Source organism: Nannobrachium achirus (genome assembly GCF_963921795.1).
Source record: "Nannobrachium achirus genome assembly, chromosome: 2".
Lineage (NCBI taxonomy): Eukaryota > Metazoa > Chordata > Actinopteri > Myctophiformes > Myctophidae > Nannobrachium > Nannobrachium achirus.
This window is the reverse complement of record NC_137811.1, coordinates 51,812,717-51,831,522: the sequence shown is the minus strand read 5'-3', so window position 1 is coordinate 51,831,522 and position 18,806 is coordinate 51,812,717. Positions and strand designations below refer to the sequence as shown.

The following is an 18,806-nucleotide window of genomic DNA, read 5'->3' as shown; positions in this document are numbered from 1 at the left end:
TTGTAGTTGAACCGGACCTTTCCGACAAAATGTTCGGAAATGTCAGTATGGACAGGCCTTTAACAACTTGGGAGCCAAACTCGTTCAGTAACGAGATACGGCCACTGGAGGTCGCTGTGCCAAAAATGAGTCATCTCGTTGAGAGACGAGACAAAGGGTTAACTTGGTTACATGCAGCTGCATCCGTTCTGTGTACCCTGTGAAAGACCCTGGTCCATACGTCATACCTTGGCTCGCAGAGAAACAAAATGGAGGATCTAGGCTACATACACTTCCATTCTAGGCTGAAACATAAAAACAGCTTTATCTATGAATAAGGTGCAAAGAACGCCAGGGAAGCATCTGCCTGTTTTCACGGCGACACTTTACCGCAATGGTTGGCCCCGGTTTGGATTTTAGTTTCGTGAGCGTTTGTAAACAAATGGATCTTCTTCCTCAATCGTCAGTTGACACTCACGTGCACACGCACAAAGCTTCCGAGGCTCTTCAAAATTAAAGCGTAAGTGAACGACGGCAGCAGCAACAGCAAGAAATGTTAGAAACCTTGGCTTCCCATGTGTTAAGTTAAGGCATAAGAGCTGGTACTTAACTCATTCTGTGCCTATCCCGAACATGTTCGGCTTTATTTCAATCCAATACAATTTTTTTTTTATTAATTGACTTACCCTGAGCTGCTTGTAGAGTCGTGGGTGGTCCTGGCTCGTCCTACGCTAGCCAGCTAGCCATTTTACATGGTCCGACGATATATTCCATTAAAAATGGTTTAAAATACATTTTTGAGCCCCCCAATGTTCACCAAATGTTCAGCGCCGCTTCCGGAACGACGTCCAGTGTGCCTATCCCGAACATGTTCGGCTTTTTTAATGAAATGAATAAAATGATCCGAGGCCTTCTGAAGCCTGAGCCTAAATTTAAAATCCAGTGTCCCAAATCCGGGGGCTGCCATGCCGGCCGTCAGCCGCGAACGGCGCCGCGAATCGCCGCCGAATCCAATGAAAAACCACATCTTTGGAGGCCCATATCTCTGGATTGTGTTTTTAGGGATGTGGCGCGAGGTTTATTTACGGCGAAATCGCCGAAAAATGATCTTTAAAATGACAAAATGGGAATAGCTATTCTGTTAGCATTATCATCCGGGACCTTTCCATGACGTGCACGAACGTGAGCACGCGCGTCACTGCAACGTGAGCCCCCGGATGCTAATGCAGTCCCCTATGGGAGAAAGTCTGGCATTCTTTGGTGCCCTCTAGGGGCTGGCACTGGAAGCGTTAAAGAGGTGGTGCCATAGTTTTGTACTTTTTCTGGTTTTCATGTGTCTAGGAGGTTGACAGTACTTCATTAGACCCCCTGGTGTGGTTGTTATGAGCAATTATGTATTCTCTTAGTATTTGGGTTTTTAGCTGGAGGCTGCCACCCTGTGGGTCAAATGTGCCGGTCCAAAAACTCAGATACTTATTACATCAAAGAATCAACCCCTCCCCTAATTACCATTCACCCAACACACGTGGGTGTGGCTAACTTCAGCAGGGTCACCACCCACCATGACAACCACGCATACCAATGAACTGGTGGGTGTGGCCACATAAAAACATCATTTTAACTCTTTCTGTACACTTTTTTGGAAAAAGATCTAGTATAATCATAATAGTAAATAATGATGTTTTATAGGGGGAAAGATCATGGCACTCCATCTTTAAGACACTCAAAATAGAGGTCTGAGTGTCTATCCACAAGTGACATATAAGTGCGTTGTGTATGATTGCAGATCAGTGGTAGCTCTTGTTGACATTGAAGTGCACATAGACTGAAGTACATGACTCAGTGATGGAGAAGCTGCGCCGCGCGCTGTGTTCAATAACAGCAGCAGACAGCCACACACAAAGTACTACAATGGACCTGTTAAGGGTCCATTTGGTTCCATGTGTACACACAGGGTTAAATTGACACTGGGGATTTCAAGTCAGTCCATCAGGTAGCATTAGTAAGTCATTCACCGAGCAGCTTTCTGATGAATGTCTGTGCAAAGGAAGTTGAATGAAGCTGTTTCCTTTCAAAGGAGAGGACGGTGATTAACTGCCTGGACAGACATACAGGAAAACTATCCATCACCATAGATTTGTCATGCAAGTTTCATAATTGATTCAGTAGAATTGCCAGGTTTCACGAAGAAACGATCCATTTAACTAGCAGAAACCGATGCGTTGTGGTATCAATTAACCCTATTTCTCTGTTTTTTGGAAGAATCTATGTGTTATTCAGAAGCTTAAGATAAGTCTCTTATTGATCCTGCGAGGGAAGTTCAGAGTGAATCCAACACCTGGGTGAAATGCAGTTCAAGTAAACATCAAACCAACATTATAAAATGAAACACCAACTCCCTGCTGATGTACTGTACATAATGTAGGGATGGGACGATATGAAAACTTCATGTCACAATTATTGTGACCAAAGGAATTGCAATTTACGATATTATTGTCATAATCAAAATACCCCCAACATCCATTATCCTGGGGCGGAACATTTGCCAAAAAATAGCATATCTACAAGCTCACAACGCGTTGTGAGCTTGTAGATCAGCAATTTTTTGGCAAAGAGATTTGGTATACCGGTAGATAAAAACAGTATCAAGTTTAGTATCGAGTTTACATGTTACCGGATATTTATGCAGCTCGGCAAATAAAAGGTTGATCCCAGTGCACGACGGAGGATAATTTCACGATAAATTTAAATCTCCTCTATATGATTATTGCGAGTGTTTTTTATCACGATAAACTATAATAACGATTATCGTCGCATCCCTAACAAGCTGGGACTGAGGATAGCCTACCATCTCTGTTGGTGTCCATCTGCCTGAAGATCTTCTCTGTCCTCTTCTCTGGCGTCGACTCGTCCTCGGGCATCTTCATCACCGATGACACCATCTTATAGATCGCCTGCATGAAGAGACAGATAGGCATGTACTGTACGCTGTCACTGCCAACCTTGCATCTCCATATTTAAACTTTGTTTTCGTAAATTAAAGAGTAGTTTTTGGGCTTTCATGCCTTTATAGGACAGTAGAATGACAGGAAATGAGGGGAGAGATGGGGAGCGACATGCAGCGAAGGTCGTCCGGATCAGGAATCGAACCGGCGACAGCCGCCAGGCATCTATGCCTATGTGGCAATGACCAGTAGGCCAGCGGGTGCCCATTTTTTGTAAGTTTTGTTGCCATTTCAATACGGATTCCATGCTGTACTGATGTGGTAACAAGCAAAACGTTGATCAAAATAACAATTCTTCTACATTCTATAATTAAATTAAGTAATGCAGATGTTTAACAATAATTTGACTCTTGAGAGATTCAAATGAAACTGTAAGGGTCAGTTTTATTTATTCAAGAGTTATCAAACATATAATTTTGCGAATGTCTGTCTGTCTGAGTGTCTGTCTGAGTGAGTGTCTGTCTGTCACAGCGTTTCTCCTCAGTGGCTGGAGCAATTGATCTGAAATCGCATCACCATTAGCATATGAACATACCTAACATAACTGTGAGCCAATAAAAGAAAAGGGTTTCTTACATTGATGCTCCTACATCATGCAAGCACCAGTTAAAGTTACTTTCCATCCCTCATATACTGTGTGCACAGTGCACATCCCATAACCCACACACTGCACATCATTTTGGAGCTCATATCTTTGAACGGGTAAGGGCTAGTCTATACTATAATTTTGCGAATGTCTGTATGAGTGAGTGTCTGTCTGTCTGTCTGTCTGTCTGTCTGTCTGTCTGAGTGTCTGTCACAGCGTTTCTCCTCAGTGGCTGGAGCAATTGATCTGAAATCGCATCACCATTAGCATATGAACACACCTGACATAACTGTGAAGCCTGTTTGTCACTTTCACAAATCATATGCTGTATATTAGCATTTTTATGGTGTAACTACTATCTATTCTGCATCTAGCATGAGGCATATCTATTCTGCATCTAGCATGGGGCAACATGTTTAACCAGCTCTGTGTGTGTGTGTGCGTGTGTGTGCGCGTGTGACGTGTGTGTGTGTGTGTGTGTGTGTGTGTGTGTGTGTGTGTGTGTGTGTGTGTGTGTGTGTGTGTGTGTGTGTGTGTGTGTGTGTGTGGGTGGGCGGGCGGGGGGGGGGGGGGTGTTGGCTGGCCCTCTTTCAGATGTTGTCATGTAGATCGTTACACAGTATCTCTGTAGCCTTTAAACGAAACGGGTATTTCCTACATTGATGCTCCTACATATTATCATGCAAGCACCAGAAAGTTACTTTCCATCCCTCATATACTGTGTGCACAGTGCACACCCCATAACCCACACACTGCACATCATTTCGGAGCTCATATCTTTGAACGGGTAAGGACTAGTATATATAGTTACCGACTCTAAAATCATTTAGCTGGGGACCACCTGGTACCCTCTAAGGACCACTGGTGGTTCCCGGACCACTGGTTGAAAACGACTGCCCTAAATAAAGGTCTGTCTGTGTTTTTTAATTTTTATAAATCCCAGACCGATACCAGTTGGACACTGTGGCCATTGGGAACGCATGACCCTCCAGTGCAATACCAGCTGTACCCATTGACAGAATACCCATTGGACCTGGTGCAACACCCATTATCACAGTACTTGGAGGCCTGTCTATGACATCATAACGATGACATCAGGGGTCTAAATATGTGTGCACTTTTTTATTTGAAAAGAAACCAACTTGGTCAACATAGTCTTCCTCCAGGGTTCACACTGATACTAAAATAGAAAAGCAATAAAATAAATCTTTCAGAAGAAAGGCACACACCCAAGCCACCCAGATTATTTTGGACTCCAAGAGAAACACTTCATGAAATAAATTCAATAAAAGTCATTATTGTCTGCGTGGTTGTAGACACACAAGCCTTGGAACACAGTGCCCATGTTTTATTGGAAGCAACGTCAACACTTTGCCTATTACACATGCACGCACGCACGCACGCACAGACGCACGGACTCACGCACGCACGTGTAACGGAGGTAATCCGAACCTCCCCACCCGGGTTCGTACCCGGGTCTCCCGCGCGAAAGTCCAATATCTTAACCACTAGACCAAAGAGACATCTCTCTGGTCCGGGGGAGATACTAGACTTTTGAGGCTTCAAGGCTGGGGCTGCGACTCTCTCCGTCACACTCACCCCCCTTTGACCTCCTCCTACGGGGAAGCCCGAATCCGGGTCACGGCACCAATGTAACGGAGGTAATCCGAACCTCCCCACCCGGGTTCGTACCCGGGTCTCCCGCGCGAAAGTCCAATATCTTAACCACTAGACCAAAGAGACATCTCTCTGGTCCGGGGGAGATACTAGACTTTTGAGGCTTCAAGGCTGGGGCTGCGACTCTCTCCGTCACACACGCACACACACAAAATGCTACTTTCCTGGACTGACCAGTATTTTCTTCCTCATTTCCTTCCTTCCTTGCTTCCTCCCTCTCCCTCTTACACCAGTCTCTTTTTCTTTTTCAGTCCTTCATTCATTTAGTCAGTTATTCATTCAGACATTTCGCTTCTGTTTGGCTGATTTATAGCTAGTGTTCTGTGTATTTATTGAGGAAATGTCAGACTGACCTTGTTGTCATCTTTACTTTTCAGCTCATTTTGCACGCTGCTGTGAGAAAGTCCAAGACAAAAGACAAGGAGTGCAATTGCTGACCGTGTACTGCAGCAGCAGCATGTGTGCTGTCATGTAACAAAAGAGTCTTTCTTACAACCTTACAGAATATACTCCAACTCTGAACAAGCACACAGACTAATCTGTGCGTGGCTGTGGTCATACTGTATCCCTTGTCTAGTAACACCATGACATTATACCTATTTAACCACTTAAACCTATACAGTACTTTGGTTGACTGGGGTGCCACAAGGGACTCTAATTGGTCCCCTCCTTTTTCTCTTCCTGAAAATAGCTACATATACGAGCTCACAACACATTGTGAGCTTGTAGATCGTCTATGTTCGCCTGTTATGGCATGCCCCAAAAAGGGACGCAAGGGTTCATGTGGTTGACATGGCTGCCAATTTGCTCCAATGTGCTAATTTGTTGATGGGTATCATAATTCTACTATTATCCCTTTAATGCTTAGGTAGAGGGAGCTCGAAACAAACAAACGCATACAGATCATACTCAGACTATTGTTGTGTCTCCTCTCTTGTTACACTGCAGGCAGATTGGCAGTAAACAGCGAAATCACAGCCCACTCTGTCTATTTCTAATGAGCGCCATGGTTTGAGGGGAATGGGAGCTGACATGCGAACAGAGGAGCGCTGATTGTGATTACTGTGCACTGGGAGCTTTAAATAGCTCCTGGTTACGTCTCCCATTATACATTATACACTAGCAGGGCTGGTCTACACTGGAAACAAGCTGTATCTCTGCTACAACCAGCCATGGCTGCTATTAGCAGGCTTCAGTTCAGTTTAGCCCCGGCTCTGGTAGTAACGATAATCATTTTAATTGCTTTGAATGTTTATTTTATGTTTCAATCCATTCCCACCAGACCAAAAGGAAATAGCCGTTGGGCATGATTTGGACTTTGTAAACTACACTTTTCACAGCATCTGCCCCTACAGCAGTGAGGTCCTAATGTGCCCTGCCGTCCCTATTTTGGGCATGCTATTATAAATAAAAAAGCAAAGGACAAAAAAAGAAAATATTTGTGTCTTCAAAACATTGTGAGAAAAGAAGATGTACAAGCTCACACATCCTTTATTTTGTATAGGTTCGAAAGGTATAAAATAGGACTTAAAAAGCACTAGGAATTCTGATTATAAGCTAACTGGAAGTTGCAACTGCCAGATGAATTCAGTACTAAGCTCCAATGTGACAGAGACTGGAAATGTAAAAAAAAATGCTCATTTAAAACAATGAAATGAATAAATAGGTTTATTGATGCAAAGCCAATCTTGCAAACCCTGAAAACACTTTTCAGGCAGTTTAAATATAAGGTCTGACAAGAAGGTGTGATTAGTTTAAACTTTAAACCATTTCCACACGTAGCTTACTTATTTAGGTATTTCTTCATAAACATGCAGGCGCCACTTAGCTCCTTCATAATAAGTTGATTTTCTCTCTCGTTCCACAAAACACAAGTCTCTCCTTCAGAATAACCGTCTGTCTGTATCTCCACTCTCACCTCCTACGTTGCCTTATGGCAGTATTATTTCATAAACTGTCTTTAAGACAATAGAGTATTAAGTTCTGTCTAGCCATTATTATATTGTCCCTCCACTGTCCTCATCTCTAGCTCTCTTTCTCACCCACACACATACACAAACATGCATAAATAATAATAATAATAGCTCAGATTTATATAGCGCTTTTCTAAGTAACAAAAGTCGCTTTACAGTACATAAAGAAAAGGAAGATAACGAAAAGGATGCATGCATTGTGCAAACAGATGTACACACAACACAATACACATACATACTTGGCCTAAACAAAGCACGTTCTATCCTGCATCCTGAATGCCCCAAGGAAAATAAAGCAGAGGCTCTTCTGTGCATGTTTTTCATTCATACGGTGGGGTTGCTTTACTTATCACCACCACCCGTAGAGTGGGACAAGCAGCAGAGATGCTCAGTAGAGACAGACAGAGAGAGGGAATGTTCCTCCACAGAACCAACACCCAACTCAAACTTTTGTTTCAGGTCGCTGTAAATTAACATCCTCCATCCCAACCTCCTCCTGGTGCTATTCATACACCAATGGCTCGCAGGCTATTTCAGAATTATGTCTGGTTTGGTACTACAGTATATATATTATACTACCGTATTTAGTATTTCTAGAAGTATAGTATTTTGTTATCGCGCTCCAAAAATTATCTCTTGCATGCTGCTCAATTGTATTGGAGAGCATTCTCAAAAGCATAGCCTTTTCTGCCTTTTATAACAAAGACAAGCTCTGACAATTTGGCCAAGTTGTAAATGGCACATATTATGAACTGTTACATGATACATTACTGAACCAATTATTCCATGACAAACTTCGATTACTTAATTGATCATTTAATTAATCTATCACCCTGAGATCACAGTAAAGGAGAATTCAAGGGAAAGCATTAGTGCTGGTGTCCTGGTTGTTACAGTATGCTTCCAGGTCCCGGCAAGGTGGGAGATGGGAGCGGAGGGAGAGAGGGACAGAGGACAGGTGAAAGAGACAGGCAGACAAATATGGAGACAGAAGGACAGACGGTGTGAGACACTTGTTGAGCAGTTGAAGCAAACTGAGCACAGTTTGAGTGAGTGTACACACACAAGCACAGACTCTCTTTCTCCTTGTCATTCACCAAAGGCGAATAAGTCTCCTGTAGGGACTTGAATGAACCCTCATCCTTCTCCTATTCTATTCAATCTCAGTAAATGACTGCATGGAACACACTCTGCCTAGCTCACTTCACTTCCCTCCTCTCGAGACAATGGACGGCCCTGCATGCATCTCTGCGCTGCAGAGATAGCGCAGTGTTTCCAACGGCAGGTGAGTTAGGTAGAGCAGGCATTTACTATTGATGAGAGGAACGAAGGGGTGGTTTTATCTTCCTCCGTCATTATCTGAGGAAAACGAGCCTGGCTGGCCGTGAACCATCTCATTCAATTACTCCCACAGCAAGGCAGATTATGAGCCTGGCTAGCATTTACACACTCTCCACAGGAAGGAGCCCCTGCTTTAGCAGGCTGCAGCGTGTGTGAAGGTGAACGCAATTAACGAAAACATCAATAAGCAGCAGCAACAAGGGGGCCAAGCAATGCAATATGCGCAATAAGCCAACAAAAAACAAAACAACATGATATTTATAGAAAAGAATACTATGCAATTAGCAAAAGAGCATTGGAAACAGCTGAGCAGAGTTCTGGAGGATTGTGGGTATTAAATTGGTTTTGAGTTTTGTTTCTTGGCCGTTTGGCATAAACCATTACGAATAATAATACTAGAGCTAACAAAAACAATAGGGCTCCTACACACTACGTGCCTCCTAATAATATATAAATGCTGTATATAAAATAACATGGAGAGCACGTGTTATCCTGACGTGTTATCCTGACACGATTCTTAGCGTTAGGTATTGACACAAGGTAACAGCAAATGTGTTTTTTTTTTACTACAGCATAGACATTGTGTATCCGGTTCAGAGGAAAATACATTTACAGTCATGGGGTCAATAAAATCCTCCAAGAATAATATTGAGCTCCTGAAACACAGACTATTGTGGCTTCCAAAACATGTTTTCACACATACCCCCCAAAATCCTTTTATCTTATTTTTCTTAATTCAATCATTATGTAGCTCTAAGTGTAAGTTCAATATGAAAGATCTCTTCTCTCACACTTTCATCTTTGAGGTTCTTGCTGGGAATTCTCCACAAAAATCTATTTTTAAAGGGTCAGTGGGTACTTTTTATGAATGGAGTATAAAAAGGACTCCAATTCAAACAACACATTGTGCTTTCTTGTGGTTTAAATCATTTTAGTAGACCATGTATCTGAACTGTACTGTCCTGTAGTCTACTTTTTCCTATGCAAACTTCTAATAAAGTATTCAATCAATCAATCAATCAATTAAGTACTACTAGGCAATCAGAATCTGTCAATTTGCAGTCAGCCAATCAGGCGACTGGTCCCTGTCTTTAAGGTGCGTTCGGAAATGCGTACCGGGTGTGTGCTCAGTGTAGTGAGTGCAGTGGGCGTGCCGTTGTAGAGTGCGTTCAGTGTGGCTGCTTACAAACGACCAGTTAAGCTCTAAACTCTGAAGGTAAACTTTCTGAAAAGCAGCAGTTGCTAACGTAACGTTGATATTGAAAGGAGATGTAATTCATAACATTGACATACCTGCTGTTAGTTTACACGTTGATGCATGGGAAACTATCAAGCCCAAACGACCAATTAAGCTGCAAATGCTGCATTTTGCGGTCATTTCCTCCATTGTTCACAGCTGAGAAGCGCTCGAGACATGGCCATGAAAACCAACCAATCAAAACACTGCACTGCCGCACCACACCGTCAAACCCCATCTTCTGAGTAGGGTCGGTCAGTGCATGCACTCAGCACACCAGATTTCCGAACGACAACGCATCAAATGCACAGAATAAATGAACGACAACATGGCACACCAGTGTGTTGAGTGCGCATTTCTGACGCACCCTAAATATCACTGCCTCTGAACCTGTCATTCTCTTTTCAACCCACCTCCATCCCCAGCTCCACCTCATTAAAAGTCTAAATTGTTTGGAGTTGAGAAGGAAGGAGGTTCATCTGCACTGCCACCACCAGCATCTAAAGGAAAACACACACAGGACGCGGAGGCGGTGCGTCAAAACATACAGCCCCATTATTTTCAATGAACTAACCCACACCTGCGGCATCAGACGCGGGTCTGTCACCTCGCCTGCTACACTGATACGCCGCTGTTCTATTTTGCATTGCCGCACGGTGAAAATGTTCTCCCCACAGGGGGAAATGGATGCGCTGCGTGGCAGCACGCCGCATCCAGTAGGTGTTACCGCGCGGCACTTCACGCACCTCAATACTGCAACTGCGACGCTGTGCAGCCACCCGCGTCCGGAGTGTGTTCCCCTTTAGACCCCAGAGGAGGTTATCGCTCCTATTATATATTATTTTTTTGTTTGCATCAACTTGATTTCTTCTTTATTTAAATGGCAATTCTAGTGTCCCTATACTTTTTTGTTAAATTACGTCATGATTCCTTCGCTTTTCTCCTTTCTCTCTCTTTCGCACATCTCTTGGTGTGTGTGTGTGTGTGTGCGTGCGTGCGTGCGTGCATGCATGCGGGAGTTTGTGCGGGAGTGAGGCGAATGTGAAGAAGGGGCGAAGGGGCCGAAACTGGAATCGTATATAGAAAAACAGGGACTCGTCCCTAATAGTCCCCACTGACCCCTACTGGTTGGTTTGTTAGGAAGAGTGTAGGCGAGCACGATGCAGCCAATTTTCTTTTACAGAAGTAGGCTACGCAATGCATGCTGAGGAACACTATTGCCCTTGGTTATGAACGCAGCTGAACAGGTGCCCTGACAACCTGTAGGAGTCACTGGTGTAGCGACAGAGATTGTCCTCCCGTCCAGCTAAACTACGGATGCACAGCGGTTTTCCAAAACACTTTGATCCAAGGTATAATTCATTTTAAATTGTTCCGCCAAAAAATATCTCTGCCTGACAACTGTTTTCCTACATCTGGTCTGCTCTCTCTCTCTCTGTTTCTGTATAGGTGAGGAGCTGAAAACCTGGGGTGACTCACCCAGACAGATTGAGAGACAAAGACACGCAGAAATAGAAAGAGAGAATGATGGAAAGATAGTAGATGGACATAGAGCAGTGGTTCTCAACCTTTTCAGGCTGTGACCCCCAAAATAATCATATTTTAACTGGGGACCCCCCTCCCCACCCTGACCCCCACCCTGTTGCGAGGCGTTGTGAGTATTGAGATCGGCTATTTTCACAATTCCTGCCTCTAATATTTGAAAATTTGGCTAATGTTTAATTTGTCATTTTATAGGTATTAAAAAGTCCTTAAATTGTCACTTTAGAAATGTGCATAAACCCTCTATAAAGTTAAACTTTATGTTGGTTTGTATACTTTTGAGTGAGAAAACAACGTTTCACATTCAGTTAATCATCTGGGGACCCGCCAAAATAATTTGGGGACCCCCCCTGTGGGTCCTGACCCACAGGTTGGGAACCACTGCTGTAGAGGAGCGGATAGGGAGCAATAGCGAGTGAAAACGAGAGAGAATGTTTGTGAACGATAACGTGTCAGATAGAGAAGTAAACTAAGAAATCCATGGTTAATTTAACTCCTGATTTTACTATGTATTAAACAGCTGAAAACAGCGGGATGTTAATGAGTATGAAAGTATGAAATCATTCTTGCCTCCTTCCACCTTAGTTCCTACAGACAGGACACAACTAGAAAACACATGGCCTTTTCTTATGCTTTTTGTATGTGTAACATTGTTACTCCCAACGAACACCTGACCTGCATACAATTTAGATTGTGTTTCTGAGTCATACATACTGAGACTCAGACAGCAACACCTTCTTAACTTTTTCCCTGCCAGATGTTGTTATTTATTATTGGGTTTTGTGCCAGCAAAAGCACCTTACCTTTGCGATGTTATAGACAAAGATGTATTATTATTTTTTTCATTATTATTTTTTAATTTTCTCCTTAAAGAGGTGTACCGTGGCTCTACCAGCAGTAGGGGGCAGCCTCATGCAATAATTAATGTGAAAATGGTCTCAGTAGGCTCTCGTTCGTCAAGGCTGCTCAGTCGCTACAGAGCAATAGATCCAGAGGAAATCACATGGAAGCAGGGCAGGAAATTCACGGCGGCCACGGCCGTCGTTGCCCTTCTCTTTGGCCGTGTGCCCCTCGAAAAATGACATGCCCAAACGGCCACAGTGGCCGTGGTGCCCTGGTGCCCACAGCAGTCCATTAACTGCTTTTTACCGTTTTTTCCTCTGCGCGATTTTCCAGTCATTACGGTAACAGCAGTGCAGTTGGTTGAGCTGCACACATGACCAGTAGTAGATTCCATTTACGCTCGTAGTAGCAGCATAGCAGCCGCCGCATAGTGGAACTGCCGGAGTCCCGCAACTTTTACAAGTTACAACACAAAAACATCACCGGGCTAAACAGGAGTTTTATCTAGCGCAGCCTGTTGAATAAATCCGAATGTGCGAACGAATGCCTTCAAACGGAGCTCTGCTGAGCTCAGGACAACAACCAAAATGCAGCACAAGGGAACCAAAAGCTATTCTTTCCCCAAGAGGCTGAGCTGTCAGAAAGTACATTATTGTTGAGAAAGGGATCACTCCGCGAACGGGAGGGAGGAGTTTGTGTGCGTGTGTGCGTGCGTGCACATGGCCAGTGGTGGAAAAAGTACTCAAATGTGTATACTTAAGTATCAATAGCCTACTGCAATGTAGAAATACTTCCGTTGCAAGTAAAGTCCTCAAATTCAAAATATACTTGAGTAAAAGTACAAAAGTATTGGTATCAAAATGTAGAGACCTACTTAAAGTACCAAAAGTAAAAGTACAACATTTTTGAAAATAGCAGATCTACAAGCTCACAACGCATAGTTATGCGACACATCTTGAGCTTGTAGATCTGCTATTTTTTCTACAAGCTTGATTATTTTCAAATAGCTTAAATAGGGCTAAAGTGGTTCATGTATGTTTAATAATATTATAATTTAAATATGCAAAGTAACTGGTAACTAAAGATTTCAAATAATTGTAGTGGAGTAAAAGTACAATATTTGGATCCGAGATGTAGTGGAGTAGAAGTAAGTGTTAGAAATACTCAAAATTACAATAAACAAAGTTACTTTACACCACTGCACATGGCAAAACATAAATAAACAGGTTCTTGATATTTATTTAATTGAAGGTATTACATTAAACCTTAACGTTTAAGCTAAATTAATTATGACTGTGGCGTGGACTTAAAATCATTGTTTTAATGATGGCCTTCCTGCCCTGGCACTTGGCCTTTGTGCCCTCAAAAATTTGACAACACCAAAGGCCAATTGGCCTTGCCCCTAAACTGACGAAATTCTAGGCCTGCATGGAAGTGTTTTGTTACTCCATTGATGCTAACGTCCAGTGGGTTTTTGAGAGTACTTTTACGGGAGCTGTTTCAACGGTACACACCCGCACGACCCCTCATCAGTTTACAGACATCAAACCAAGGTACAAAAGAACGAGCCAAAGAACGTACAATTGGCATCGCGCCGCCGTCAAAAATGGGGCGAACGGGAACGTTCAAAGCGTTGATAGAGTTAATGGGGATTGGGGCAGAGAGCTGTTTGTTGACAGTGGGATCAATAAAGTACTAACAGATTGGGGTCTTGTTAAAACATGCAGGGTGGTATTTAATTGGCTGACACACAATTACAATTACGGTATATAAGGCAGAGCTAGGTTCTAAAAAAACTAGCACCCATGGGCGACATTGTGAGGCAAACATCCACTTTAACTAGAACTCTAGAGTGTCGGGACTAGTATTCACAACAAGAAGAAGAATCTATTTTGTGGATGGACAGATAACTATACGCCCCCACATTTTATGCAGAGACCTAATTATTTCCACTAGGTCCATGAGATTCCAGTCCATTACCACGATTCAGAGTACATAATCTAAAGTCGAATAATTATACTGTACTGTATATAAGTGAGCACAAACAAGAGCTTCCCGATCTTCCCAGAGCTTTCCGCCATGAGTGAGATTTTGATTACATTAGATCAGACCAGCCATGTCAAACAACAGTTAAGCATTCATTTGTCAGGAGAGAGAGGAGAGTTCCCTAAGCTCTGAACTGTATGTCACTGAGGGATTCCCGCTGGCTCAGGACCAAGCTCCACTCCAATATATCAGCAATAACATGTCTGCACTGATAGGGCTTTAACCACTTAACCACAACCTGCATTATGATACAATAATGTATGAGCAATGCGTAAGTGTGCATAAGGACAAATACCATTGTCTCCTGATGCAAACACAAAGGTATTATTCACTTATAATAAGAGGACATGGCAACACAACACTGCCTGTATCTGTTCCTTATGTCAATAGTGGCGTTTCCATAAAGCCTCTTAACACATGGGGAGCCAAACTCGTTCAGTGACGAGTTAAGGCCACTAGGTGTCACCAGGCCAAAAGGAGTTATCTCGTCGAGAGACGAGACAACTAAGGGTTAACTGTACGCGCTGCTGCCTGCCCTCTGAATGACCCGAGTCCATTACGTCACCCCGTAGCAGAGAGAGAGAGAGAGAGAGAGAGGGAGAAAATAGCGGAGGCTGGTTACATTGATTTCCATTCTACTCTGAAACATAAAAAGGGCTTTATCTATGAATGAGGTGAAAAGAACGCCAGGGAAGCAGAGATCTGATTGTTTTCACGGCGACACTTTACCACGATGGTCTGCCGCGGTTTGGATTTTAGTTTTGCGAGCTTTTGTAAACAAAGGGATTATCTTCCTCAATCGTCAGTGGACACCCACGTGCACACGCACAAAGCTTCCGAGGCTCTTCAAAATAAAGCGTGAGTGAACGGCGGCAGCAGCAACAGCTAGAAATGTTATAAACCTGAGCAGCCCATGTGTTAATGCACATTTAGGCTTTTGCGCGTAAATCTTTTTATGGAAACACTTCAAAATTCGAATAAACTTTCATTATCCGCAAAAACTTTTATGCGCTTGGAGGAGATGGATTTTGAGGCTTTATCGAAAAAACTAAATGCGCATTAGTGAATGGAAACGGGTCAGACAATACATGAGAATAAATGATGACGTTCTGGTCCATCGTCCTCCAAGTTAACACTTTTCCCTGCCGCTTAACGTCCATTGTATAGCGCTAGCCCACAAAACAAACCGGTTGTTACACACGGAGTGACACGGACTGTGTGTAAATTCCTCCCGTTTTCACAACGTGCCAGCTGTAGCTCTTTACAGACTGTTGTGCAAAGACAACCTCCGACAGAACCAGTGGTGGGCAAGGAGGTAGGGAGCGCTTGAGCACTGAGTCGGCTCATGCGACCGTCGCTAATTCGAATGACACCCGCAAATGGAAACAGGCTAAATTCGCTTTGTCTTAATGCGCATTTATGATAATTCGCTTCCTATATTCGAATACGTTTATGGAAGCATGACTTATCACACAGTCTCCTCTCCATCCTCCATGGTTGCTCTTCTTTCATTATTTTATCATGACCAAGTTGATACTCATCTGAAAACAGCGGGCTTCTGACCAACGTAGTGGGTTTAGTTCCCTTGGTGTGTGCGCATGTTCGGCTGTAGTTGGACCTCACAGAAGAATTACAAAATGTTGTTGTGCAAATTGGAGAAAGACTGAAATTGGAGAAAGCTTCCCTGTCTTTAAAGCCTACAGTATATGTGGTACTGTATGTGCCTAAACCACTAGGCCATCGGCACCCCATGTGTTTATTTTTTACTTGTCAAAAGGTTATTTGTGTTTATTTTTATGTTTTTGTTTGCTTAAAAGTAAAAACCTCTGCCAAACTTTTGGTCAAAATATCAGTAAAAACATTGGTGGTCAAGGACTCTCCAAAATCGTGATTGGCATCGGTCAGGCTCTACTAGTGCAAATGAGACTGCCCATTGGTACAGAGAGACGTGCTCCGCATCACTGCTGACCCTTGCTTCTGTGACCCCTGTGGAAGTCAGCCAATGGTCAGCTGGTTCTATGTTGGGCCTTCAAACAGCCCCATCACAGGCCTCTTGATCCAGAAAATTATACCCGGTGCAAAAAATGGGACAAAAAAGCAACAAAAGATGAGCTTTCTGTTTAACAAGAATTAGGGGAAGCTGAAATGGGACCAATGAACAAGCGTTCCCGCCGGAGACCAAAATAGCAGCGTGAGGGGAGAGTTCACACACACACACACACACACACACGCACACGCGCGCACACACACACACACACACAGCAGAAGGTCTGTTTACACAAAGAGCACTTCGGCAGGAAATGCCACCCCCACTTGCCGTTTCTCCCTTGTCTTCTTTTTCAAAGGTGAACTGAACACCGCTGCACGGCTCAGATAACGGATGTCACTTTTCCATGACCCCCCACCCCACCCCACCCCCCCACCCCCACTCCATCCTCCCAACTGCAGGCCTGTTGAATCAGTGAGACAGACCAAGGGTGTTCCTGAGCTATAAATAGAAAGAGATTAAAGGGATATTTCACTTTCACAAAAACGTTTGGTTATTTTATTATTCTAATCAGGCTTTTATGAACGCCCTGAACAGATTTTAATTTGATTGATTCGATATTTAGATATTTGATGTAAATGTTATCAAAAAAATAAAAAGGGGAAAAAGAAAAACACAGCCTGCTCACGTATTAGGAGGGTAGTATGAGTCACTAGAAAAAAGAATGGGTGTTTTTAATGAATCTGAATAGGGGACCTTTTTAAAAAAACAGCACAGCAACTCCAAAACAACGCTCACACAACCCTCACACAAGTTACCTGTATCCAGTCCGTGCCCTCAGTATTTACAAAACATCGCTTTTTTTGTTTTAAAAAAATGTCTGGGGTAAATCATCTCATAGACGAACAGTGCACAAGCCTGGGCGCGTGCGTGAGTGTGAACTGAGCATGCTTAGGTGAGTCCCTCGCTTGTGCATGACAGTACACTGGAAGCAAAAAAAAAAAAACATTAAAGCAATATAGGAGTATACCAATGGATGAAGGACACTTGGGTTTACACCACGTTTTCAGGCCAAGGACCCCTTAGTTGAGAGAGGAAGCAGGGACCCCCACAACCTGTTCATATAGTTTCATTGTTTGACAGCACAATCATCAGTGTATTTTGGATTCATGTCAATTTGTGTTTTCAGATATTTAAGCACTTAATAAACTTGACCTTTCACTCTGTACTTAGTCTGCTCGTTTTCCCCTCTACACCAAAAATAGCCGATCTACAAGCAATGTTGCTATTGCTGTTGTAGATCTACTATTTTTGGCTAAAGTTCTCAGAATATGGACGCTAGGGTTTAAGTGGTTAATATAAAAAAGGAGAAAAAAAGTTTCTATCACTCAAAGATTTGGAGGACCCCCTGTAGTAACTCTGGGGACCCCTCGGGGTCCCGGGCCCCCTGTTGAAGACCCTTGGTTTACACGGGTACACTATATTGTGTATCATTATTTTATGCTTTAACTATTGAAAAATAGCAGATCTACAAGCTCACAGCGCGGCACTCGGTGCCGCGCTGCGAGCTTGTAGATCTGCTATTTTTGAAAAATCTTGAAAAATCGAATTTTTACCCGATTCTATACGTGTTTTTTGAATCCTTCTAAGATTTTTTTAAAAACCTATGTTTCTATGTCAGCAATCTGGATAGCCATCGTCAAAGAAAATGTCCTTTTCACTTAACTGCTCTTGAGAGACTACTATGTCAGTGGTTCTCAAACGTTTTCATGTCAAGGACCTCCAAAATGATATTTATTTGGCCACGGACCCCATCTCAAAATATTTAGTTCCAGGGACCACCCAGAAGTTGAGTTACAAACGTTCGCTTTGAAAATACATATATTCAAAGATTTGCACACATTTTGACGACTTTTTCAAAAATAGCAGATCTATAAGCTCGCGCTGTGAGCTTGTATATCTGCTATTTTTCACTGGTTAAAGCATTCAATAATTCTAGGCCTAAATGGGTTAAGGGTGCTGTCACACTGAACTTAGATTCTGACAATGCTTTTCATCTCTTTTCATGGGATGGCAACAAACCGCTCCGTTCCCATTGAAAAGCATTGGGGCTTTAGGGTTCGGTGTGACCGTACCCTAAAGCGTTGTTTTCTATTTTATAAAAAGATTTTTGATCAAGTTTAGCTGTTTAAAAAGAAAATGGGACAAATCTTTTTTTCCCCAACACTATTCTCTTGGTTTTGGGATTCTTCATTCGCAATAAAGCAATGTTATACCAAATAAAAATGTCCTTGTCTTTATTTGTATCAAATAAATCGATATTCAAGCCGTGATTAAATGATGGGAAAAAAGCCATTTAAGTACTCCATTTAGGGCTGAGGCTGATTCTAAAAATGTGGTTCCTGTCCAAAATGGGTTAAGAGACTCCTTCAGTTTCCTCTGAAAAGGCACTTTGGATGACTTTCATTGTCTTATTGAAATACAACAGGTGACTGAAATATCACAGAATATGACAGAAACATCAAACTCCCTACTCCTGTTGACAAATGGTGTTCCAAGCAATAAAAGTGAAATGGAAAAAGGTTTATGT

The 18,806-nt window shown here is 42.8% G+C and overlaps 1 protein-coding gene across 9 annotated transcripts in view; it reads right to left on the bottom strand.

Moving 5' to 3' along the window:
- Positions 1–18,806, bottom strand: part of ncalda (neurocalcin delta a) — a 119,543-nt gene that overhangs the window by 5,961 nt on the left and 94,776 nt on the right. For all 9 annotated transcript variants that reach the window (XM_080738089.1, XM_080738086.1, XM_080738087.1 and 6 more), the window contains one exon: positions 2,828–2,933. In XM_080738089.1, coding sequence (XP_080594215.1) covers positions 2,828–2,933 — 106 coding nt within the window. The remainder of the gene's footprint in view (positions 1–2,827; positions 2,934–18,806) is intronic.